Genomic DNA, 25,518 nt, shown 5'->3' on the forward strand with positions numbered 1-25,518 from the left:
CAATCTTCCATAACTCCAACTTCAGGGAAACTGACACTCCTCCATCTCTGCACACACAAACACACAGACTCACACTCATATGAAAACACACAAACATATACAAAAAGAAAAAATAAAATAAATCTTTGAAAAATTATTTCATTAACTACAAGTTTCTAGGGCCTTGTATATTCTCTGAATGTTCATTTATAACATTCTCTCTTTCTCTCTCTCTCTCTCTCTCTCTCTCTCTCTCTCTCTCTCTCTCTCTCCCTTTTCTACTCCCTTTCCTCTTTCTCCACCTCTTTCTCTCTACTTGATGACTTATTTCCTTCGATTCAATTAATTGTGATTATTAATGTTGTCATACAACCTTGATTCATTCGTTTGGTTTCACTCAACTGGTTGTTGTATTGATGAGAATCATTCTTCCCAATGTCATACAAAATGACATTCTTCCCAACTCTGTCTTTGAATCTTTCTGTTTTTCTAGGACCAAGAGACAGGTACTTACTTATCTGCTAATTGAAAATTACTCCCCACTAACACTCAGATCTTGTGGTTGTTTGTTGTTGGATAGGTCCATTAGGTCTCATCACTTGATACACATCAGTTAAAAGGTAACAAAATAATAAATATCCAGGCTGATTACTATTGTGCAAACCTGCAATCACAATATTCATGGGACAGATTCAAATGAATCAATAGTTCAAGAGCACGCTTGTCTACATATCAAGATGGAGGCAGCCTTATTGAGATATTGTAACTCCAAATAAACACATATCTTTTAAAATGACTTTCTAGGCAGAACCACTGTTAATTATCAGCTACATATATGCCATTAGCTTATGCTTAGTGCCATCCCTAAAATGCTTTTGCCTTTTTGTTTGTTTTCAGACAGGATCTGTTGTATCCCAGGTTGACCACAAATTTTCTATGTAATAGAAAAAGACATTGAACCTCTGGTCTTCTCTTGTCTTGACCTCCAGAGTTTTAGTCTTGCAGATGTATGCCACATTTGGCTTGGCTTTTAGGTTTTCTTTGGATGTGCATAGGTATGTGTGTTTACGCTGGTGTGGTTACAAATGTATAAATGTGGCTATTCTTGTGCCAAAGCTTGAGTGTGGAAGACAAACAACAACATCAGGTGTTGAGCCGTAATTTCTACCTTGTTTGAGACAGAGTCTCTTTCTTCTTGTTCATCACTGTGTGTGCCAGATTAGCTGGTCCCGGCTGTCATAGAAGGAGCACTAGGGTAACAAATTTACTGCATCACCATTGTTGAATGGTTCCTGAGGATTCAAACTCAGGTCCTCACACATGCAAAGCAAATGTTTTTCATTGAGACATCACCTGAGCCCAGCTTTCAATCTCTTTAAGTGGCTTAATTCTGTCATGTATTGTACAATTTATTTTCCCTCTACTACTTCTCTGCAGATCATTTTCACCCAGCTTTCAATAAAAAATTCTGTCATGTATTGTGCATTTCACTTCCCTCTACTACTTCTCTGTAGATCATTTGACCCCAGCTTTCAATCAAATCTTAGATTCCTTGAATTCATGCATCCTACTGCTCTGACCCTTGCTTAACTCTTAACTTCACTTCTGACTTGATTTAGTTAGGTCTTCAGATAATCATGAAAAATGCAAGTGTGCAATGGCATCTGAGAAATGTAGAGAGAGCTCTAGACCAAGAACAGTTAGGACACTGTGACTGTTGAGAATACATCACAGTAGCCCTGGTAATGTAATTGAAGCTTTGGAGTGAAGGTGGCATGCTATTCCTGGAAGGTCTCTAGTAGTCTGTGTTTAGGAGGCTAGGGTATTGAGGAGTCACTATTGAGAAGTGGTGGAACCTTAGAGGTAGATGCCAGGATGAGGGGATCTTCCTCCAAAAGTGGTAAGATAGACCTTTAGACATGATGGTAATATAAAGTCTAAGCATGGCCATGCAAAGACCCCTCTGGCTTACTGTATTGATATGATTGCTTTTCTCAAAATATGTCTCCATTATTGTAGCCCACCAGGAGGATGTTTCTATGAGGCATCAGGGGTAAAGCTGTGAGATGATAAGTTTACTAATGAACTTGATTTAATCAGGTCACTATCTGTGTTATGTGTTAAATGTCACGTTGTATACTGGAAACACAGTTTGATTTTTCTTAGTAAAGCTGTGTGCCATTTGCAGAAAAGAGAAGAATATCAGGCAGACCTCATTTCATTCTTTATAATCAACACTTTTCTCTTCCCTTCACATAGTGTTATGTGGATCATGGTTTGAGCACACCCGTGCCTGGCTGTCCATGAGAGAAAGTGACAACTTCCTGCTACTGAGCTACAAAGACATGAAACAGGTAGATTAAATTCTTACCTCAATCACAAGGTTTCTCACAAACTAACCCCATGCAGCACCTCACATTCTTCAGTATACCCATGTCAGTGGTAGGTCAATGAAGAGTCAATAAAAGTGAGATTATGCCCTATGTCTTTTATTGAGCTGCATCTGGAATTTTCTCTCCAGCCTCCTTGTCCATCACCCACAACTTCTTTGTCCTACTCCACCATGGGATAGGGTGGGGTTGCTCACATTTGTACTATAGGGTTTTTGATTTTGTCTATGGAACACATTTGATACACCTGATAACTCAGTGGTCAGTGGGGAATTTGTAAAGCAGCTTCATTCCACTGTTGTGCCCAAATGTATGTCATCTCCCCTTGATGGCAACAAGAGGAATGAAGACAGGAAATCTGTGAATCATGGGAGAGCACAAGTGCTGAAGTCACATGAACAGCACTGAGTGCCTGGGTATCTAGGTTATCCTTGTTTGTATGGTAGGATTGAGGTCAACCTTGACTAAAAGAGACATTGATTTACAAGATCATTAATTGAAATAATTTTAAGTTCATTTGTGTATTTTATTTTCATATAGTTAAAAATTTCTCCCTCTACTGATGGACACATAATAATGACACCAAGCATATAAGCACAAATATATTCAAATTTGATTAGCAACTCAAAAGTTTAGGTAGTTTGGAAATTATCAGTGAAAGATAACCATCATTTATATATCACAGATAAAAATATCAATTGTAATTTTTACTGAACAAGAAAAAACATATGCAGTCTGTCAGAGAAAACACTTCTCATCCTTAGATTAGTTCAAAAATTTAGTTAAGAAGGAAAAGAAGAATTAAATTAAATTAAAAGGAAAAGAATCTTATAGCCACTGTGTACCTTTTAGAAGTAGACTCTGGTGATGATGAAGGTTACTGACAGCTGTAAATTTTTTGTTTTCATTTTTATTTCTCTTATAAAAATTTTTATTGTTTAAAAGAATTTTTAAATTTAAATGTATTTTGAATGTATTCTTTCTCTCCCACAATTTCTTCCAAATTTTCTCCTCCTCCTTATCCACACAAGCTTAAATTGTTTCTGAAAAACCAAACAAAATCCAAAGAAAACAAAATTCCTCCTGAAAGAAAACAAAATAAAACAATAACCAAAAAACCCACTGAACTGCAACCAAATAAAAGCATACACACACACACACACACACACACACACACACACACACACACACACACACACAACTGTGGAGTCTAGTACATGTTGGTCAACTACTCCTTCACATGAAGACTTTGTCTGCAGTGGTTGATATATCCAGTGTCACTTCATTGGAGACAATGGATTTTCCCTCTACCAGCAGGTATAAATGACAGTTCAGTTGTTAACCTTTACTCTAGTGGGTAGGTTTTCATTCATTTATTTTTAATAAATATAACAAAATAAAGTACAATATGATGAAATAATATTATCTCCTCTAAGTTGGACAAGACAAACCAATAGAAGGAAAACAGCAGAAGAGAAGGCACAAGCAGAGACCCACATTATCATACATCCAGGAAGACCACAAAATTACTAATCTGTGGCCCTAACATATAAGCAGAGGATTGATGCAGACTGGTGTGGCACTATGCATGCTGCTCCAGTCTGTGGGTTCATATGAGCTTTTCTTATGTTGATGTGGATGGTCATGTTTTCTTAGTGTCCTCCCTCTTCTCTGGCTCTAACACTCTTCCTTCTCCTGAGAGTTGTCTGAGATTTAAAGTGAGAGATTTGGTAGAGACATACCATTTAGGGCTGATTGTTCAAAAGTATCTCAAACTCTGTGTATTCTCTGTCTGTGGATCTCTATTTTTCTCCTCAACTGCTTTGGGAGAAAACTTCTCCGATGGCGGCTGTACAAAGCACTATTCAGAGCGTAGCAGATCACCATCTGGAGTCATTTTGTCACGAATTTTTCAGACCAGTATTATTTGATTTTACCCTAGGTTCCCAGTCTGTCTAGTCTCTGGTCCACAAAGCAGTGTCAGCTGTGTGTCCCATTTCATAGAGTAGGCCTTAAGTAAAATCAGTTATTTTCATATCAATCCCGTCAATGGTTACTCTCATGAGCTTTGTGGCATCATTGCCCTAGCTTATCTTGTAGGTAGGACTATGTAATAGGAAGTTTCCTGTCCCAACCACCTTGTCCCAAATAACTAACTCAGAGGCTGAATGTGAACTATAAATGCTCGGCTGATAGCTCAGGTTTGTAAGTAGCTAAGTCTTACCTTTAAATCAACCCATTTTTATTAATGTATGTATTGTCAGGTGTCTCATGGCTTTACCTGTCCTCTACCATGTCTTGTTTCCTGATCAGCTGGCTGGCATATCTCCTGAATCTGCTCTCCTTCCAATCATTCTCAATTTGGTTTTACTGCCTAACTTCCTGCCCAGCTACTGGTCTGTCAGCTCTTTATTAATCAATATGAGTAATACATATTCATAGTCTAGAAAGGATTGTTACAGATAATTTTCCCCTATTTGTCTAATTAAAAAGGAAGGTTTTCCCCTTAATAGAGTAAAACTATATACAGCTAAAACAGTTATTAAGTAGGAATTAGAGTAATCGTATCTGATCCATTTACATTTGGCAAAATTAGAGAAAATACTTAATTATCTATCTTATCTTGGTCTGTCTAAAATTTTGTATCTAATTTACTATCTATTATAACTAAGGAAAACTATAATTATAACTAGTCTTCAACTCCATCAAAGAACCCAGAAGAGTAAAGAGTTACCTAATGGCAGGGCATCAGGTTGCCTGGATAGTCATCCAATGCTGGCCTTCAGGCCAAGTATATCTGACAGACTTTTCTGTTAAGCAGGGAATATTGAAGGACTGTCCTACACTATCTTGGCAAAGTTCAGCAGTCCCATTTCTAGCACCCTGCTGGTCAAGTTCAGACTGTAACTGTTAGCAATTGAGGCAATGTCAGTTTCTTTACCTCTGTGGATAGCTTTTGCCATAAAGAAAACAAACTCCATATAGAATTTCTTTGATTCCCATCATCCTCTTTGAAGTAATTGTTGATTACTGTCTCACTGTCAGAAAAGTCTATGTTCTTAAAACATTTTAAATATTCTGTAGGTCTTTGAAGTGTTTGAAGATTGCCTATCTATATGAAATATACCTATGTATACCTATAAGACCTAACACAACTATACATTTGCTATTATAGATGACTATTAATCTATATTTCTTAACTATATATTACATTTAAAATTAGCAGCATAAACATAATACCTGAAACAAGAGTTGAAATACACATACATTATAACAAAATTAACTTTAAATTTGTATCAATAAACCAAAATCCATATCAATATCAAACACATAAGATTAATGTTTGTTTTTTTTTGGATTGAAGTAGATTCAGTAGTCTACCCTTTTATCCTATCATTTCTATACCCCCCTTTATCTTTTTCAGAACAAGATTCTTGAATCTAACCTCTTTCATTTGTCTTTTTTCTGACCATTATGTATAACAACTTGTAGCCAACCCTCCAAATAATGACAATCATAGTGTGTTATTGGGAACATGGGTGTAACTCTCCAGACTATTTGCAGTTGATTTTGACTTCTGGTAATCTTTTGGGGATCCTGAGAAAACTCAGGATTATGGTCAAGTTCTGACTGAAGTATTCTGTGAGGCTGGATCATCTCAGCCAGCAGCCTTGAAGTTGTTCTGATGCAGAACTCAGAGGGAACTGCAACAGATGGTCTCTCAAACATTACATCAGCTGGGTAACCCTTTCCACTGGAGATTTTTCAGGGGGTCTTTCTCATTCAAACCTGATTTTTCTTAACCCTGAATGACTCCAGAGCCTCTCATTTCCTGTGGAAATAAAATCAGAATTTCTTTCCCAAAGTAACATATCTTTTGACTTAAATTTTGAGGTCAAGATAGTTTTAAAATATATAGGTTGGTTTAATGTAGCAACTTTCATAATTAAATGTTTCTTTGCAGTTCTCATTTGTTGATGAGGAGTCAAAAATTTAAAGAGAATACAATAGCATACAGGATACAGACTCTTAGTGTGTTTTCCGTATTTATATGGCTTGTTGTTTAAGGAAATTTCTTTTTTTAAAAAACTATATTTTTTTAATCAATGACCATATATATTCTTTTTTTCTCTCTCCCAAGCCTATACATATTTTTAAACACACTGTGACCTGTTTAGAGGCTCTCTTTAAAATTCTGTCCTTATTAAACATGGATAACAAAAAAAGTGCTATGTAAATTAGATCACAGAATGCTCACACTAGCTCCTCCCCTTCAGTTCCCTGAGAGTCTAGTCTCATGGCAGAGGCGTGTTTACCATCAGCATTGGGAGCAATGTTTACTTCCTGACCTCTAGGAAGTTTCTAGTTCCATGCTGCCACATAGTAGCATGCTGCCAGCTGCTCATAAGCCCCATGTAAGTATTTGGTAGTAGGGCCTCTTAAAAGAGCCACCGCCTATTATTGTTGCTAGCACTAAGCCTGAAAGCCATCTCTTAAAGGAGCCATGCCTGTGCTCACTGCCAGCAAACCAAGACCACTGGCAAATAAGTCGCTATCAGCAATGCTTGACTACATTCTTGTGTGTCTAGGTTCCTTTTTTCAATTATTACTAAGAAATTTTTATTAAGAAATTTTATATTCATTTTACATACCAACCACAGATACCCCTCTCCTCCTTCCTCTTGCACCCCTGCATTCACCCCCAACCCAACCCACATTCCCCCCTCCTCCAAGGCAAGGTCTTTCCACAGGGAATCAGCTGAGCCTGGTACAGTAAGTTTAGACAGGTCCAAGCCCCTCCTCCCTGCAACAAGGCTGTGCAAGTTGTCCCACCATAGACACTGGGCTCCAAAATGCATGCTCAAGCACCAGGGACAGATCCTGAACCGACTTCCTGGAGGCCCCCTAAACAGTTCAAACTAAACAACAGTCTCACCTATCCAGAGGGCCTAGTTCAGTAACATGGGGGCTCCACAGCTGTTAGTCCACAGTTCATGCATTTCCACTAATTTGGCTGGCCATCTCTGTATGTTTCCCCATCATGATCTTGATGTACCTTGCTCATAGAATCCCTCCTCTCTCTCATCAAATGGACTCCTGGAGCTTGGCCTGGCTCCTGGCTGTGGATCTCTGCATCTGCTTCCATCAGTCACGGGATGAAAGCTCTATGATGACAGTTAGGATAATCACCCATCTGATCACTGAAGTAGGCCAGTTCAGGCACCCTCTCAACTATTGCTAATAGTCTAAAGAGGGGTCATCCTTGTGGATTCCTAGGGACTTCCTTACCACTCTGTTTCTCCCTATTCCCATGATGTTTTCATTTATCATGTTATTTCTTTCATTGCTCTCCCAGTCTGTTCCTGTTCCAGCTCAAACCTGCCATTCCACTATGTTCTCATCCTCCCTTCCTTGCCCTCCATTAGCCCCTCACCCCTAGTTTGCTCATGTAGATATCATCCATTTCTTCTTCTCTGAGTGATCCATGCATCCCTCCTAGAATCCTCCCTGCTGGCTAGCCTCCCTGGAGTTGCCTGTTGCAGTCTAGATATCCTTTGCTTGAAATCTGGTATCCACATATGAGTGAGTACATACCATGTTTGTCCTTCTGAGTCTAGGTTACCTCACTCAGGAGGATATTTTCTAGTTCCATACATTTGCCTGCAAATTTCATGATGTCATTGTTTTTTACTGCTGAGTAGTACTCCAATGTGTGTATGTGCCACATTTTCTTCATCCATTCTTTGTTTGAGGGACACCAGGTTGTTTCTAGGTCTGGCTATTATGAACAATGCTGCTGTGAACATAGTTGTGTCCTTGTAGTATGATTGAGCATTCCTTGAGTATATGCGAAAGAAGGCTATAGCTGGGTCTTAAAGAAGATTGATTCCCAATTTTCTTTGAAACCACCATACTGATTTCCAGAGTGGCTGTACAAGTTTGCACTCCCACCAACAGTGGAGGAGTGTTTGCTTTCCTCCACATCCTCTCCAACATAAGCTGTCATCAGCGTTTTTGATCATGGTATCTCATAGTCATTTTTATTTGCATTTTCCTGATGACTAAAGATGTTGAGCAATTCCTTAAATGTCTTTAGGCCATTTGAGATAAATCTGTTGATAATTCTCTGTTTAGCTCTGTAGCCCATTTTCTAATTGAATTGTTAGGTATTTTGATGTCTAGTTTCTTGAGTTCTTTACATATTTTGGAGATCAGCCCTCTGTCAGATATGGGGTTGGTGAAGAGTTTTCTTAATCAATAGGCTGTCATTTTGTCTTATTGACTGTGTCCTTTGCCCTACAAAAGCTTCTAAGTTTCAGGAGGTCCCATATATTAATTGTTGTTCTCAGTGTCAGTGCTGCTGGTGTTATATTTAGGAAGTGCTCTCCTGTGCTAATACATGCAAGACTTCTTCCTACTTTCCCTTTTATCAAGTTCAGTGTAACTGGATTTATGTTAAGGTCTTTGATCCACTTGGACTTGAGTTTTGTGCGTGGTGACAGATATGGATCTATTTGCAATCTTCTCCATGTTGACATTCAGTTATGCCAGCACCATTTGTTGAAGATGTCTTTTTTCCCCATTGTATGGTTTGGGCTTATTTGTCAACATTCAGGTGTTCATAGTTGTGCCGATTAATGTCAGGGTCTTCAATTAGATTCCATTTGTCCACATGTTGGTTTTTATGCTGGTACCAAGCTGTTTTTATTGCTATAGCTCTATTGTACAGGATTCTTTTAGCTATTCTGAGTTTTTTGTTTTTCCATATGAAGTTGAGTATTGTTCTTTCCAAATCTATGAGGAATTGTGTAGGGATTTTGATGGGGATTGCACTGAATCTGTAGATTGCTTTTGGTAAGATTGCCATTTTTACTATGTTAATCCTGCCTATCCATGAGCATGAGAGGTGTTCCCATTTTCTGACATCTTCTTCACTTTCTTTCTTCAGAGACTTAAAGTTCTTGTCATACATGTCCTTCACTTGCTTAGTTAGAGTTACCCCAAGATATTTTATATTATTTGTGGTTATTGCAAAGGGTGATGCTTCTCTGATTTCTTTATCAGCCCATTTATTATTTGTATATAATAGGAACATTACTGATTTTTTTTGAGTTAACCTTGTATCCTGCCACATTACAGAAGGAGTTTATGGGCTGTAGGAGTTCTCTGGCAGAATTTTTGGGGTAAATTATGTACACATATCATCTTCAAATATTGAAAGTTTGACTTCTCTCTTTCCAATTTCTATCCCTTTTATCTTGTTTTGTTGTCTTAGTGCTCTAGCTAAAACTTCAAGTGCTATGTTGAATAAATATGGGGAGAGTGGACAGCCTTGCCTTGTTCCTGATTTCAGTGGAATCGGTTAGATTTTCTCTCCATTTAATTTGATGTTGGCTGTTGGCTTGCTGTAAATTGCCTTTATGTTGTTTAGGACCTTTATCATGAAGAGTGATGGATTTTGTTGAAGGCTTGTTCAGCATCTAATGAGAGGATCATGAGGTTTTCTTTTTTAAGTTTATTTATATGGTGTATTACATTGACAGATTTGCATATATTGAAATATCCTTGCATCTCTGAGATGAAGCCTACTTGGTTATGGTGGATAATTTTTTCATGTGTTCTTGGATTAGGTTTGCCAATATTTTATTGAGTATTTTTGCATCAATGTGTACAAGGGAGATTGGCCTGTAATTCTCTTTCTTTGTTGCATCTTTGTGTGGTTTGGGTATCAGAGCAACTGTAGCCTCATAAAAAAGAGTTTGTTAATGTTGCTCTGTTTCTGTTGTGTGGAACAATTTGAAGAATATTGGTATTAGCTCTTCTTTGAAAATCTTGTAGAATTCTGTTCTGAAGCCACATGGACCGGGTTTTTTTTTCCCCTTTGATTGAGAGACTTTTACTGATTGTTTCTATTTCCTTACAGATTATTGGTCTATTTAAATTGTTTATCTGGTCCTGATTTTATTTTGGTATGTGGTACCTATCCAGAAAATTGTCCATTTCTTTCAGGTGGAGTACAGGTTTTGAAGTATGACCTGACAATTGTCTGGATTTCCTCAATGTCTGTTATTAATGTCTCCCTTTTCATTTCTGATGTTGTTACAATTGTCTGGATTTCCTCAATGTCTGTTGTTAATGTCTCCCTTTTCATTTCTGATTTTGTTAATTTGCATTCTCTCTCTCTCTCTCTCTCTCTCTCTCTCTCTCTCTCTCTCTCTCTTTTATTTAATTTGGATAAGGGCTTGTCTATCTTGTTGATTTTCTTAAAGAAACAACTTGTTGTTTCATTGTTTCTTTGTATTGTTCTCTTTGTTGATTTCAGCCCTCAATTTGATTATTTCCTGGTATTTTTTTCTCCTGGGTGAGTTTGCTTCGTTTTGTTCTAGAGCTTTCAGGTGTGCCATTTAGTCAGTCACTAGTGTGAGATTGCTCCATCTTCTTTATGTGGGCATTCAGTGCTATGAATTTTCCTCTTAGCACTGCTTTCATAGTGTCCCATAAGTTTGGGTATTTTTTACTCTTATTTTCATTGAATTCTAGGAAATCTTTGATTTCTTTGTTTATGTCTTCCTTGACACATTGTTTATTCAGTGGGAATTATTCAATTTCCATGAGATTGTAGAGTTCTGTAATTTTTCTTTTGTTGAATTCTAACTTTAAGCCATCATGGTTGACTTATAAAATACAGGAGATTATTCTAATTTTTTATGTATCTGTTGAGATTTGCTTTGTGACCAACTATCTGGTCAATTTTAGAGAAGGTTCCATGGGGTGCTGAGAAGAAGGTGTATTCTTTTTTGTTAGGGCAGAGTATTCTGTAGATATCTATTAAGTCCATTTGAGTCATAATTTGTTAGGTCCCTTCTTTCTCTGTTAAGTTCCAGTCTGGTATATCTATCCAGTGGTGAGAGTGGGGTGTTGAAATCTCTAACTACTAGTGTGTGGGGTTTGAAGTGCAATTTCAGCTTTAGTAATGTTTGGGGCATAAATTTTCAGAATTAAGACTTAATCTTGATGGATTTTCTCTGTGATAAATATGTAGTGTCTTTCCCGATCTCTTTCGAATGATTTTAATTTGAATTATATTTTGTTAGATATTAGAATAGCTACACCACCTTGCTTCTTAAGTCCATTTGATTGGCAAGTCTCTTCCCAGCCTTTTACTCTGAGGTAGTATCTGGCTTTGAAGTCAAGGTGTGTTTCTTTTATGCAGCAGAAGGAAATACCCTGTTTCCGTATCCATTCTGTTAGCCTGTGACTTTTTTATAGGCAAATTGAGACCACTAATATTCATAGATATTAATGACCAGTGATTGTTAATTCCTGTTATTTTTTGGTACTGTTGTGTTTCTCTTCTTTGGTATTTGTTGATATGGGATTATATGAGGTGGTTTTGTTTTCCCCAAAATATTGTGTACCTTAATAAACTTATCTGGGGTCAGAGAACAGAAAAGCTACAAGATACTTAGGCTAGAAAATGTTAGCATATGCCTTTAATCCTAGCATTCCAGGGACAGAAATCCCTGTGGATCTCTGTGAGTTCAAGGCCGCATTGGAAACAACCAGGCATGGTGACTCATGCCTTTAATCCCAGAAAGCAGTCTTTAATCCCAAGGAGTGGTGGTAGAAAGCAGAAAGGTTTATAAGGCGTGAGGACCAGAAACGAGAAGCATTTAGCTGGTTAGGCATTTGGCTGGTTAAGCATTTGGCTGGTTAAGCATTTGGCTGGTTAAGCGTTCAGGATTTCGAGCAACAGTTCAGCTGAAAGCCATTGGGATGAGGACACAGAAGCTTCCAGTCTGAGGAAACAAGACCAGCTGAGGATCCGGCAAGGTGAGATAGCTGTGGCTCGTTCTGTCTCTCTGATCTACCAGCATTAACCCCAATAACTGGCCTCGGGTTTGATTTTATTAGTAAGACTCTCTAAGATTCATGCTACAACCAGTGATTGTTAATTCCTGTTATTTTTTGATACTGTTGTGTTTCTCTTCTTTGGTATTTGTTGATATGGGATTATCCTTTGCCTGTATTTTCATGGATGTATCTAACTTCCTTAGTTTTGAATTTTTTTTCTTGTGCTTTCTAAAGGGCCAGATTTGCAGATAGGTATTGTTTAAATATGTATTTATCATGGAATATTTTCTTTACTCTATGACGATTGAGAGTTTTGCTGAGTTCAATAGTCTGTGTTGGCATCCATGGTCTCTTAGTGTCTGCATAATGTCTGACCAGGACCTTCTGGCTTTTAGAGTCTCCATTAAGAAGTCAGGTGTTATTCTGAAGTGTGTGCCTTTATATGTTATTTGGCTTTTTTTCCTTTGCAGCTCTTACTATTTTTTCTTTTGTCTGTATGTTTAGTGGCTTGATTATTAAGTGGCAAGGGGACATTTTTTTTTTTTTGGATCCAGTCTATTTGGCAATTTGTAAGCTTCTTGTATCTTTACAGGCATTTCCTTCTTTAGGTTGGGAATGTTTCTTCTATGATTTGTTGAATATTTTCAGTGCCTTTGAGTTGGTATCCTTTTTCTATCCCTATTATTCTTAGGTTTGGTCTTTTCATATTGTCCCAATTTTCTGGGAAATTTTGTGTTATATGTTTGTCGGCTTTAGTATTTTCCTTGACTGATGAATCTATTTCCTCTATCATATCTTCAGTGCCAGAGTTTCTCTCTTCCTTCTTTTGCATTGTGTTGGTTATGCTTGCATCTGTGTTTCCTATTCATTTACTCAGTTTTTCTATTTCCTGCATTCCCTCAATTTGTCTTTTTTTGTTGCCTCTATTTCATTTTTCAAATTTTGAACTGTGTCCTAACCCTGTTTAATTGCTTTTTATTACCTCTTTTTAAGGGATTAATTGATTTCTTCCAATTTTTTGTCTTTTTCTCAATTTCTTTAGGGGAATTTGTCATTTCATCTTTCATGGCCTCTATCATCTTCTTAAAGTCATTTTCAAGATCAATTTCTTCTGCTTCTTCTGTGTTAGGATGTTCAGGTCTTGCTAATGTGGAACCACTATGTTCTGATGGTGCCATGTTGGTATTTATGTTGTTGACTGTATTTTTGCATTTGCATCTACACGTCTCTTCCTCAACTCGGTGTAAGCAGTGTCTATGTCTGAGGGAGACTCTCTTGGTCCAACTGATACTTTTGATCTAACTGGAGCTCTTGGTTCAATTGGTGCTGTTGGACTCTGTGTCTCAGGGAGCAGCTCTTAATCCAGTTGGCACTAGTGGGCTCTGTCTTGGGGAGTAGCTATTCCCAGTTGGTACAGGGTGCACTTATAGTGGTTACTGGTGCCACAGGGTGTGGTTGGCTTGAAGAGGGGGGAGAGCAGATATGGCTCCCTTGTTCCTGGGGCTCTAGTGACTTGGGGAGAGGGGCACAGAATGTGCCCCTAGGGCCTAGAGTCTAGAGACCTGGTCTGCACTGTCCAGAGATGGGGCTCGACTTGTTCCCTATTGGTGAGGTGGGGGGGCTTATAGCTACTGTTGTCACTGGTGTTGCAGGGGATTATTGGATTGGCAAGTAGGGCTCTAGGGCTGTACTGTCTGAGCTGTAAGGGGAGAGGCATGGAACATATCCCCTGGTTCTATGGGTCAGAGAACTGGTCTGCACAGTCAGGAGATGGGGCCTTACCATTTCCTAAGTGGTGCAGGGTGGGCTTATGGCTCCAGCGGTCTCTAGTGCCACATGGAATGGTTATCTTGGGGAGGGGGTGGGGCTCTAGGAGCCTTTTATAAGCTTTGTCAGATTTTATGGGGAAATTTCAGCCACACATTTGAATACCATATGTAAAGGGACATTTCCTATCGCAACTTCCGAGTCCCAAATAACCGAATCTGAGGCTGAGTATGAATTGTAAATGTTCAGCTGATAGCTTAGGCATGTTATCAGTTCAATTTTACATTTAAATTAACCCATTTCTATTAATCTATTAATGCCTGGTGGCTTGTCATTTTACCTGTCCTCTAGCATGTCTTGCTTCCTGGGTGGTTGGCTGGCAGCTCTCCTGGCACCACCTTCTTTTTCCCATCCTTCTCAATTTGGCTTTCCCATTTACCTTGCTGCCCAGCTACCTGCCTGTCAGTTTTTTATTAAACAATGTGAATAATACAGATTCATAATGTAGAAAAAGATTGCACTACAGCAGAAACCCTGGTAGATCAAAGGGTTTGTGGCTGGCTTCATGTTTACATTTCTTTTTTGATGGTATGCAAAGTACATTCCTGTTGCAAAGATGCTAGAAAGTAGGGATGAAAACTCTTTGTAGTCACCAGCCAAGCATCTCCATGTTCAATGAGTTATGAAGGTGTTGTCTTCAGCAACAGTACCTTGCTATCAGTGTGAAGAGCAATCTATAGCCTGTGTTGTTAGGAGTTCCCATGAGATCTCTTTGGCCAACAACTTAATTAGGTGTAAACAAATCTCAGAAATAGAAAAGTCTATGGTGACAAGAGATGACCATTTAGGACACCATCTTCCCCATTATTATATTATTTAGATGGTATATATATATATGTGTGTGTGTGTGTGTACATATATATATATACATATATGTCTGTGTGTATTCATTCATATATATATATAAAGAAGTTACTACTATTGGGTAGAATATGTTCCCTCAAATGTCCCTTAGTTTTTGATGTATCTCCTAATAGTCCCTCCTCCAAGTCTCTCTCCTTTCACCCTCCCCACATGATCTTACCATTCAAGCACATAGGTATCTATACATAATTTGCCCTCTATATCTAGATTTTTTTATAATTATTATGTGCTGTAGGGACTCACTTAATTTATTCAGCCTATTTGGTGTTCTGTATGCTTCTTTCACTTTGATAGGCATGTTCTTCTTTAGGTTAGAGAAATTTTCTTGTATGATTTTTTTGAAAATATTTTCTGTGCCTTTAACCTGGGTTTTCATCTTCTTCCTCTCTTCTTATTATTAGATTTGTTCTGTTCATACTGTCCCAGATAGCCTGCATGTTTTGTGATGGGTATTTTTTATATTTAACATTTTCTTTGACAAATGTATCCATTTCTTCTATTTTATCTTTAGTGTCTGAGATTCTCTCATCCATATCTTATATTCTATTCATGAATCACACATCTGAGCTTCCTGTTTGAGTTCCTTGGTTTTTCTTTTGCAGATTTCTTTCAATTTGGTTTTCTTTATTGATTTTATTTCTACTTTAAGGTATTGAATGGTTTATTTATTTTCTTCCACTGTTTGTGTTTTCATAGATTTCTTTATGAGATTTACTCTTTTCCCTCTTTAAGGACCTCTATCATCTCCATGCATGCTATTTTATGGTCATTTTCTTGTTCTGCAGCTATGTTGAATTACTCAGTGCCTGTTGTAGTATGGTTGCTGGGCTCTACCGAAAACACACTGTCTTGGATGTTATTAACTGTACTTTTAGGTTGGCATCTAAGCATCTGGGATTGGGAAAACTATAATTCTAGGTGGTGATATCTGGTCTTGTCTTTGTTGGGTTGGTTCCTCCTTCCTAATTTTTTGTTGCTCTGCCTGGTACTTAGGAGAGTGTGGTGGCTGTGTGTTGCCTTGTAGGAAATTATTCTGGGATCCTGATAGATGTGGACACTGGGAGTTCCAGGTTAAATGTTTCCAGATATAGAAAGCTGACACTTAGGAATGGGGATCACCTAGGAGGAAGTCATTAGAAGCTTCATAAGAGGGAAGAGAGCAGAGTTTTCCACAGGAGCTGCTTAGTTAGTAACCTGAGAATGTGGCCACTGAGTGAGGTCAGGCCACAGCAGAAGTTCAATATAAAGCTTTTGAGAGATTAAGGGATGGACTTGGAAGAATGGAGGAAGAAATGAAGATCTACAGTCAGCCTATTTACTTCCCTGGTTAGGGTGGCCTGTCGGTGCTTACAGGATTTGCTAGGACAAAACAATGTGAAGGAAGAAGGAATTCTGGAACTTAAGACTTGTGTTATCAATATGAGACAGGGACATTTGTAGGAGGGAGACTGTAGCACCTGTTCTACACAGAACTGGGAATGAGACTAGGAGACTGGACTTGAAGGAGCAAATAGAGATGTGAAGATTTGCATTTAGTGTAACTGCTTCCATGCCCAGCTTGTTCTGTGGGTTCCCAGGAAATGCATGATGGAGTTGAAGTGTGGAACAAATCAATGCATTGGTGTTGGAATGTTACGAGGTATCTTGGAGATCCACTAGGGATGTGGGTGGCTAAACCGGTGTTCTGCTACAGAGCTGGTAGAAAGGCTGGACAATTGGTCTTAAAGGAATGAGGGGGAGGTGAAGATCTGTAGTTAGCTTACCTCTTCCCTGGCCAGAGTGGTCTTTGGTTCCCCAAAGAGGGCCTGTTGGAGTTGGATATTGGGATAGTACAATGAATTGGAGGAATGAGGTTAGAAGGTCTGTGGAATCCATTCTAGGTGAGTGGGGGGAGTTGCCACAGATTTTCTGTGGCATAACTGGGCATGAGACTGGGGAATTGGATCTGGAAGAACACAGTGAAAGGTAAAAATCTGCAGTCAGCCTACCTGCTTCCCTGGCAGTAGTCAAAAAATAATTCTTAATGAAAAATATTAAGGAGCAAGAAAAACAGGAAAATTGGAATATTCAAAAGGAATTTGATCTCTTAATATTGTCATCCAGGAACAGAAAGTTTCCACATAAGTAGCAATACTAAAGACTCTTTTGTCTTTTGGAAAATCTTTTACTTTCTCATCATAAAATTCAATATTCCTCAGGAAACTTCCTTGCTCAGATATCTCTGTTGCATTGTAGTGCAGTTTCCCATAAGTTTTCTGTCAAACCATTCAACATATTTGTTTTCTGTTCTTGACATAGCTGCTTACCTTCCCATGTATTATTAACTGATTCTAATATTAAATATATAATAAAAGTTTTGAGACAATGATACATTAAGATACCCAGGAAAAGAACTGGAATTCAAAGCACAATCGAAGATTGTGCCTTCTTGTGACTATTTTCTAATATTAACCCACTTGTGACAGTGCACAGTTGTAATTCCAGGATATGCATATCTGCTGTGGGATGTTCCGTATGGCAAATGTGTTGCTAATTAGTCAATAAATAAAACACTGATTGGCCATTGGCTAGGCAGGAAGTGTAGGCAGGACAAGGAGGAGAATAAAGCTGGAAAGTGGAAGGCTGAGTCAGAGAGACACTGCCAGCCGCCATGATGACAAACAGCATGTGAAGATGCCGGTAAGCCATGAGCCATGTGGCAAGGTATAGATTAATGGAAATGGATTAATTTAAGCTGTAAGAACAGTTAACAAGAAGCCTGCCACGGCCATACAGTTTGTAACCAATATAAGTCTCTGTTTACTTGGTCGGGTCTGAGGCTGTGGGACTGGCAGGTGATAGAGATTTGTCCTGACGGTGGGCCAGGCAGGAAAACTCAAGCTACACATATCTGAAGTAAGATATCTGTGAATGTAATGCCCATCTGAATTAGAACATGAGGTAAAACTCAAAACTATTGTCTCCCAGAAGTATGTGGTGATATTTTATTTGTGCTGAAATATGATGATATTTTATATTTATGCTAATAAATAAAGTTTGCCTGGAGATCAGAGGTCATAGCCAGCCATAAACAGAAGTCAGGCAGTGGTAGCACATGCCCTTAATCCAATCACATGGCAGGCAGAGTCTCTGTGTGTTCAAGGACTCAGCAAAAGACAGTGACACACACCTTTAATTCCAGTGCCAACCATAGAGACCTGGAGGTCTGTGTAGACAGGCAGTGATGAGAAAGTGAGGTGGCTGGGCTAAGAGCCAATGAGAAGGCAGAAGAGCAAGGCAATAAAAGTGCAGGTTAGACAAGAAGAAGCTGGTTCTCTTGGGAAGCTACGGCATCATGATGAGCTAAAGTTAGTTGTTGGCTATTACTAGCTTTATGATAGCTTTCTAAAGCTTTCATCCCTGTATTTGGCTCTGTGTTTCTTATTTAATTAGACTGCTTAGAATTTCATCTAGAGAAGTACCCCCAAGTAATAATTATTATCAGTCTTATGAAAGTGTAAAACTATATTATTCTCATTTACCCATAGGATACAATATTACATGGTGTAAACATTAACCTCTCTCAAATTCTTTGTGCACATTGACTTTTTTCTCAAGGATAATTGTCTAGAATTATTTCTATAAGTATCTTTGAACACCACAGGGCAGATTGAGTATGGTGGGGCACACCTTTAATGCCAGCACTTAGGTGCCAAAGGCATGTTTGTGGATCTCTGATCTCTTTAAGTTTGAAGTCAGTCTGTTCTCCAGATCAACATCCATCCCATGAGACAGGGCCCTATACTGAGACACTTCTCAAGAATAAAGACCCCAGTGCATTTAGTAGGTGGGTTGTCACACACCTGTGAATACATCACTACAGAGATAAAAGCAGGAGGATCAGATGTTCAAGGACTTCATCCACTTTGAAGTAAGTTTGAGAACAGCATTAGTTATGAGACACTGTCTCTAATATCCTCCCCTCCCTAGAAGAAATTTCAGCCTCTGTCTTTTAGGGCTGCAAGATCAGCCACATTGCAAGCCCATACAATATACAAATGCTGTGGGTTTCCTACTCTGTCTACATTGCCTGTACCTTTCCTAAAACCTTTTTAGTGTTTTCTCATTTAACATTGCCATTTCTTCCTTCATGTCCCTTTTCACCCTCCATCCATAGTTCCCATCTCTGCATCTGTTCTCTCAGAGCTTTCTGTTGATTACCTTCATTTTTGTTTCTTCTTCTTTTAGGACACAAAGAGCACTATAAAGAAGATTTGTGACTTCCTAGGAAAAAGATTAGAGCCAGATGAGCTGGATATGGTACTCAAGTACAGCTCCTTCCAAGCCATGAAGGAAAATAAAATGTCCAATTTCAGTCTCCTGACAAAAAATGTGGCTGCTAATGATTTGGTTCTCTTGAGAAAAGGTGAAGAAATTTTTGAGCTTTAAATGATGTCAGAACATGTGAAGGGCTTGGTGTTTTAAAAAGACTCTAAGAAAAAGTTGGGAATGTTTCAGAAGTCATTGCTCATCATATCATAGTTTCTCACAGACCTTAAGATTAGTCATTCCATGGTGATGATGTAGGCTTCAGTAGCTCTGAAAAAATTGATTTATTCTGGCTGAGCATCTTGGGTTTGCAAATGGTTGTGTCCAATACCCTAAATGGAAAACAAAAGGGTAGACATGTTGCAATGAGGTCTGGTAAGGATTCTTATATCATAAAAATCTAAAGAAAACATGTAGTGCATAGGGCCAAACATATACCTGGGATGATAACCACAGAAAAACTTCCATTCATGGCTGGAAAAGATGTTGAACATGTCAAGATTGCTGTCCCACACTAGGGTGAGAATAGACCCCATAAAGACTGAGCAAATTATTTACCAATATTACAATCTGATGATGTTTATTAACTTAAAATGAGATTTCTTCAGGGTCAGGGCTACTCAGTTTGTTCTGAATGCCTCTCCAGGAATGGGAATATACATCTTCTCTATGTCTGTGCTATCTCTCTATGCTTGGTGCAGATTGAGGGTATGGTTTAATAGCTGTAAAGTTAAGGAACAACTTTGCCAGAAAGAATCACACCTCGAGTGTCACCTTTAACTAGTTAGCAAATAATTAGTGAGGTGGGACTTGGCATTGAAGAAGGAATGAATCAGATGTCAGGTCTTTGGGGACAAGTAAAGAACATGGGTATACATGCAGCAAGTGGAGAGTTATGTTTTATGGGTTTAATTTTCTTCTTCTAATAATTTACAGGCTTCAGCCTTAACCTCCAATCCTCCTCTACCTAGATTATAAGGATCATGTCATAGAACATAAAGACATCAGAAGTATACATATAGAGAAGTAAGTTAAAGTGGTTACCAGATTGCATTTAAACCAATACTCCTAGTGTCCTCACAAGAGGAAGTTTGGGCTCAGATTTGAGCACACATACATGTCACCTCAAAAATATGGTCATCTATATACTATGGACTGAGACCTTTGGAGAATCCACTACTTTTGACAGATAACCTCAGACTGCTGTGCTCCAGACTCTATGGAGACAGAGTTGTCTGCACTAGAACTGAAGGTACCACATAAGAAGAGAAGTTACCCATTCTTGGATTTCTTGCAATGAATCCGAATTTGGCCAAAGCAAAACAGTATGTATACATAAAAGGCTTTAATGAAAGCCAAAAGGAATGAAGTGGCTTGTTTAATAGGGAAAGGCTATGGGAACTAACATGTAAAAGTTACATGTAAAAGTTTTGTCAGGCCGGGTGGTGGTGGTGGTGGCGGCGGCGGCGGTGTACGCCTTTAATTCCAGCACTTGGGAGGCAGAGCCAGGCACATCTCTGTGAGTTTGAGGCCAGCCTGGTCTCCAAAGTGAGTTCCAGGAAAGGCACAAAGCTACACAGAGACACGCTGTCTCAAAAAATAAAAAACAACAAAAAAAAGTTTTGTCAGAAACACACTTGAGCTGATGCAATAGAATTAAGGACACAATTCTGTGAAGATATCTGTCATTTCCTTTTTTCCATGTAGACTCTTCTAGGATGAGACCACAAGGGAATTGTAGTTAAGTCTCTTCCAAAAGATTGTATTTTTTGTGTATTATATATGTTATTTCTGTCAAAAAAAATGATGTGACTCTGTAAGTCCTTTGTAATTTATTGTAGTGACTATATATGACATCCATTTCTTCTACATTAGAAGATACTTTTTACTGTGGGGATTTTTCTTGTACTCACACTCATTATAAGCCATGAGTTGGGCTGGAGGGATAGCTCATCCATTAAAGGCTAGGCTCACAACCAAAAATATAAGCCATGAGTCCCACTGGAAACCAGGTCATTGAAGGGGGAGACCAACTTTATTATTTACGTCACCCTGATTCATGACTTCATAAATAGAGTTTGCTGAGATGGATATCTGGGAAATACTTTTAAAAGAATAAGATGCTTGAGCATAATGTTGGTCTTTTCAATTCCTACATCAGGTTGGTTCCTTTTTTTTTTTAAATTGAAGGTATGAGTGATCAAAGATTAATTCTAAAATTAATTGAATTACTTACCAGTAGATACTTAATTCCCTAAATCATAATGCATGAAAAGCTTTGCTAACTGCTATACTGACCTTAAGTGGGAGGAATTCTCTAGACCTATTTTCACTGTCCTTTAGTTGATCTTCTCAGGATCCAAGAAAAATTCCTTTTCTTGCCTCTGAAGAGCTACTCTTTACCTGGGAGACTCAGTTATTTGACTTGGTGGGATGAATTTGGTTTTAAGCTTCAAGTAATAATTATGTACAAACAACTTTGATCATTATGATTCCATATTTAGATACCGCAGACTAGAGAGATAGTCATTCGACATTGTCACAATGAAGACATGTGGAAGAAAATATCTTCTGATAAACTTAATAGGTTTTGGAACTCAATACTTCATATTGGATGTTTCCTAAATAGAATGCTTGAGCCATTAATCATTTTCACTCATGTCCTTAGAAGGCATTAATCTGAGACACAGAGGGAAGAAGACCTAGAATGAAGCCTACTATCTGCAGGCCAATAAAAAATCGGGAAAGACTGGACAACAAACGTTTGTGAGACTGGCAGCATCCATAACTATGAGGAAGTTCCTTTCCAACAAGACTTAAGCCACCAAAAATTAGGGTTATCCTGTCCCCCGACACACCAGAGTTTGAAGAGATTTTTAAGATGAACACATGAAGAGAAATATATGCTTATAATGTGCTCAGGATTTTGATATAATTTGGCTTACAACTTCATGTCTGTACCTGCAAATACATGCTTCTCTCATCTGGGCTGATTCAATCAATGTGGGTAGACATTGAATTGACTGAGATTCTGGTAGCTCAGCATCCAGTCTGGCTTATGAAGAGCCAGGGGTGCTATGGGAAACAATAAAGAAATTTATTCCAATAATGAAGTAAATAACAAACGTGAGAGTAGCAATGGATACCGATAGATTCCCATCTTAACAGATGACACTCTTATACTCATATCAATTAATGGCATATTATTTGAATATGGTGTACCAATAATTACCATTTAATTTTGAACAGCATATATTTTCTTTAATAATACCACTGGGAATGTGAAGTTAACTTAAATGATACATAAGAAATACAACGTAATTAGGAATAGCATGACTTCTGCTATCAGTCTTTTTGGCTTCAAGTCTATATCCATCACTATCAATCTGTGTATCATCTCAAGGACTAATTTTTCCTCTTCTGCAAAATGAAAACAAGGCCAGTACCTTCCTTCCTCATTCATAAAAGCTTTCAACAATTCCATACTGAGTATGTTCTATGTGTCTGTTATTATTTGATGAATGAAGCCTTTGCTGATGAAAAAAACATTTTACAGTTTAAATATATTAGATACATATTTGAGGCATCTTTACAAAAAGAAAATTCATCAAAATTTGAGAGTTATGAAATAAAGACAGCAAGGATGGGGCCTGCAGAATACTACATGAAGGGAAGATAGAAAGAGGTGTTCACAGTTGCATAAATTAGGAAACCAAAGAACAAGAAGTGAGTACATGGAAGACATCAGCATTCTACAAAAAAGGAACACACAATTCAATAATAGAGATGGACAATTTGTCATCTTTAATGTCAAAACTAAAGACATACTAGAAAGGAGTGGTGACAACCAAAGTCTGGTGAAAAGATCATGTATGTCTTCATGCATCACCAGACACCATGGTGATTGAAAACAGAAATCTTGGAATGTTCTCAGCTGGCAGTATCTGGGTCTCTTGCATCTGATGAAAGCATCAAGATAATTGGCATATAGCTCACAGCTTAAGGGATCCTATGCCTTAAAGCTCTGCAGGAACCTGCATTCATGTATATCTACACACATACAATTAAACTTAATTTTAAAGATCTTTTAAAAATTGCTTGCATGTTTTATAGAACTTTTAAAAGTGTACACTAAAATTAAGAAAGAACAATTGAAATCTGTTTGGATAATTGAAATAAGAAACTCTGTTGAGTAGTTGGACAGTGTGATGGATGCAGGTGTAGTGGGAAGCAGGAATAATCTCAACATCTAAAAGGTAGAGCTAGTGTGGAAGCTATTAGAGTATATAGCTGATATGATGAGAAAGAATAAGGGGTTACATTATCACCACAGACTTAGAAGATTGATGTATATTATTTCAAGAGAATAAGATATATTCTCCAGGAAGTCACTGGTACTTCTACTTTACTAACTTTGTGGTTCTTGTCAAGCAGATGGTAAAAGCATGTGAAGGAAAGACTGAGAGCAGTGTTGAGATCATCATTAACCCAACTATGTATCTGCTTCACATTTTCTAGGCATGGCTGGGGACTGGAAGAATCACTTTACAGTAGCCCAAGCTGAAGCCTTTGATGAAGTATTCCAGGAGAAAATGGCCGGTTTCCCTTCAGGGTTGTTTCCATGGGAATAAATTGTTAAATTTATTTATATATAAAGAGTGGTATTTATTTTCCTGTTCTTGTATATGTTAATTACTGAGTGTTGTCACAGAATAAAGTCTGTTATTGAATTTTAGAGTTTTTTTTTAGATATTAAGTGGTAGAAGTATTAGGAGTGGTAATAGTAGTGGAGGTAGCTGTTTTGTGTGTGTGTGTGTGTGTGTGTGTGTGTGTGTGTGTGTGTCCCCATATTTTTGTCTATAGTACCTTCAGAGGTCACAAGAGCTCATTGGTTCCCATGGATTTATAGTTATATATTGCTATAAGCTACCTGCTTTGTGTCTTGGAACTGAACTCAGGTCCTCAATAAGGTCAGTGCAGTTTTCTTGACCTCAGCATCATCTCTCCAGCTGTGAATCTTGGAGTCTTGAGTCATCAAATATTTGCTTCTTTTATTAGTGGTTTGTTATACATTATCAGCAAACTCCAATATGCTTCATGGAATCTCAGCTTAAAACAATTTTTGAAACATTTTAAACATAAAAAATTACATGAATTTTAAAATTTTTATTCTGTGACTTTTGTGCAAAAGAAATTAAAAAAAATATATTTCTGGAGAATTTGAAACTTCATTCAAATAGCCTAAGGTATATTAAGACGTTTATAAACTTACATTTTTGCTTAGTATTTTATATCAGTATTTCACTTTTCCTTTTTTTGTAACTTTTAGTAAGTGTATAAAATACTGGGTTACACTATGAAATTTATAACAAACATGCACACCATTGTAATTTACTCAGTATTGCTGTGGATGATTGATTGATAAATAAAATTCTGACTGGCCAGTAGCCAGGCAGGAAGTATAGGTGGGGAGAGAGAATTCTGGAAAGTGGAATGCTGAGGCAGGGAGACACTGCCAGCGGCCAAGAGGAGAAGCAGAATGTAAGATACCGGTAAGCCACAAGCCACGTGGCAAGGTATAGATTTATAGAAATGGGTTAATTTAAGATATAAGAACAGATAGTAAGAAGCCTGCCATGGATATGCAGTTTATAAGTAATATAAGTCTCTGTGTGTTTACTCGAGGGGACGCGAATGGGAGAAATATGTGTCGACTGCCCTTATTTTTCCCACATATGAGGCCATGTGGAAAACCCAGGTGGTAATTAGAAATCACAAGACCAAGCACTCATGTTCAGGGTGCACACTGGGGCTGGGATGTGGGTGTGTTTCTGCCTCCTAGTGGCTATTAGCATCACAACAGCTATGAATGCCTAAGCTTCCCTTCTGCTCTGGCAGATGAATAGGTTTACTCTTCCTTCTGCCCCTCCTGGACCACAAAGCCACAAGGAAAACCAGTCATCAGGGACTGCAAAGAACCCAAGTTCTTTTTCTAGTTCCCTTGTCAGGTGGTTAACAACTGCCTATAACTCTCCATGCATACAATCCAACATCCTCATCACCTTGGAGGACCCTGCACTTCTGTGGACTTATCCAATATCACACACACATAACTAATAAACAAACAAATAAATCCATCTGAGGTTAAATGAAGTGTTTAATGATAAATCATTATTAAAAATGAATAATAATATGGACATATGTGTGTGTGGCCAGTGCCCTCAGAAATTAGAAGAGAGCATTATAGCCCTGGATTATGTGTAACTGGAGATACACATGGTTTTTAACCACCATA

At 38.1% G+C, this 25,518-nt stretch overlaps 1 protein-coding gene across 1 annotated transcript in view; it reads left to right on the forward strand.

Annotated features, from left to right (window-relative positions):
• LOC131901268 (sulfotransferase 2A1-like) overlaps positions 1–23,854 on the forward strand; it is a 54,295-nt gene extending 30,441 nt beyond the window's left edge. Inside the window, exons 4-6 of the mRNA XM_059252481.1 lie at positions 2,239–2,333; positions 19,143–19,320; positions 23,742–23,854. Coding sequence (XP_059108464.1) covers positions 2,239–2,333; positions 19,143–19,320; positions 23,742–23,854 — 386 coding nt within the window. The remainder of the gene's footprint in view (positions 1–2,238; positions 2,334–19,142; positions 19,321–23,741) is intronic.
• Positions 23,855–25,518: the final 1,664 nt, after the last annotated feature.

The sequence above is a fragment of the Peromyscus eremicus genome, unplaced genomic scaffold (assembly GCF_949786415.1).
Source record: "Peromyscus eremicus unplaced genomic scaffold, PerEre_H2_v1 PerEre#2#unplaced_67, whole genome shotgun sequence".
In the NCBI taxonomy this organism is placed as follows: Eukaryota; Metazoa; Chordata; class Mammalia; order Rodentia; family Cricetidae; genus Peromyscus; species Peromyscus eremicus.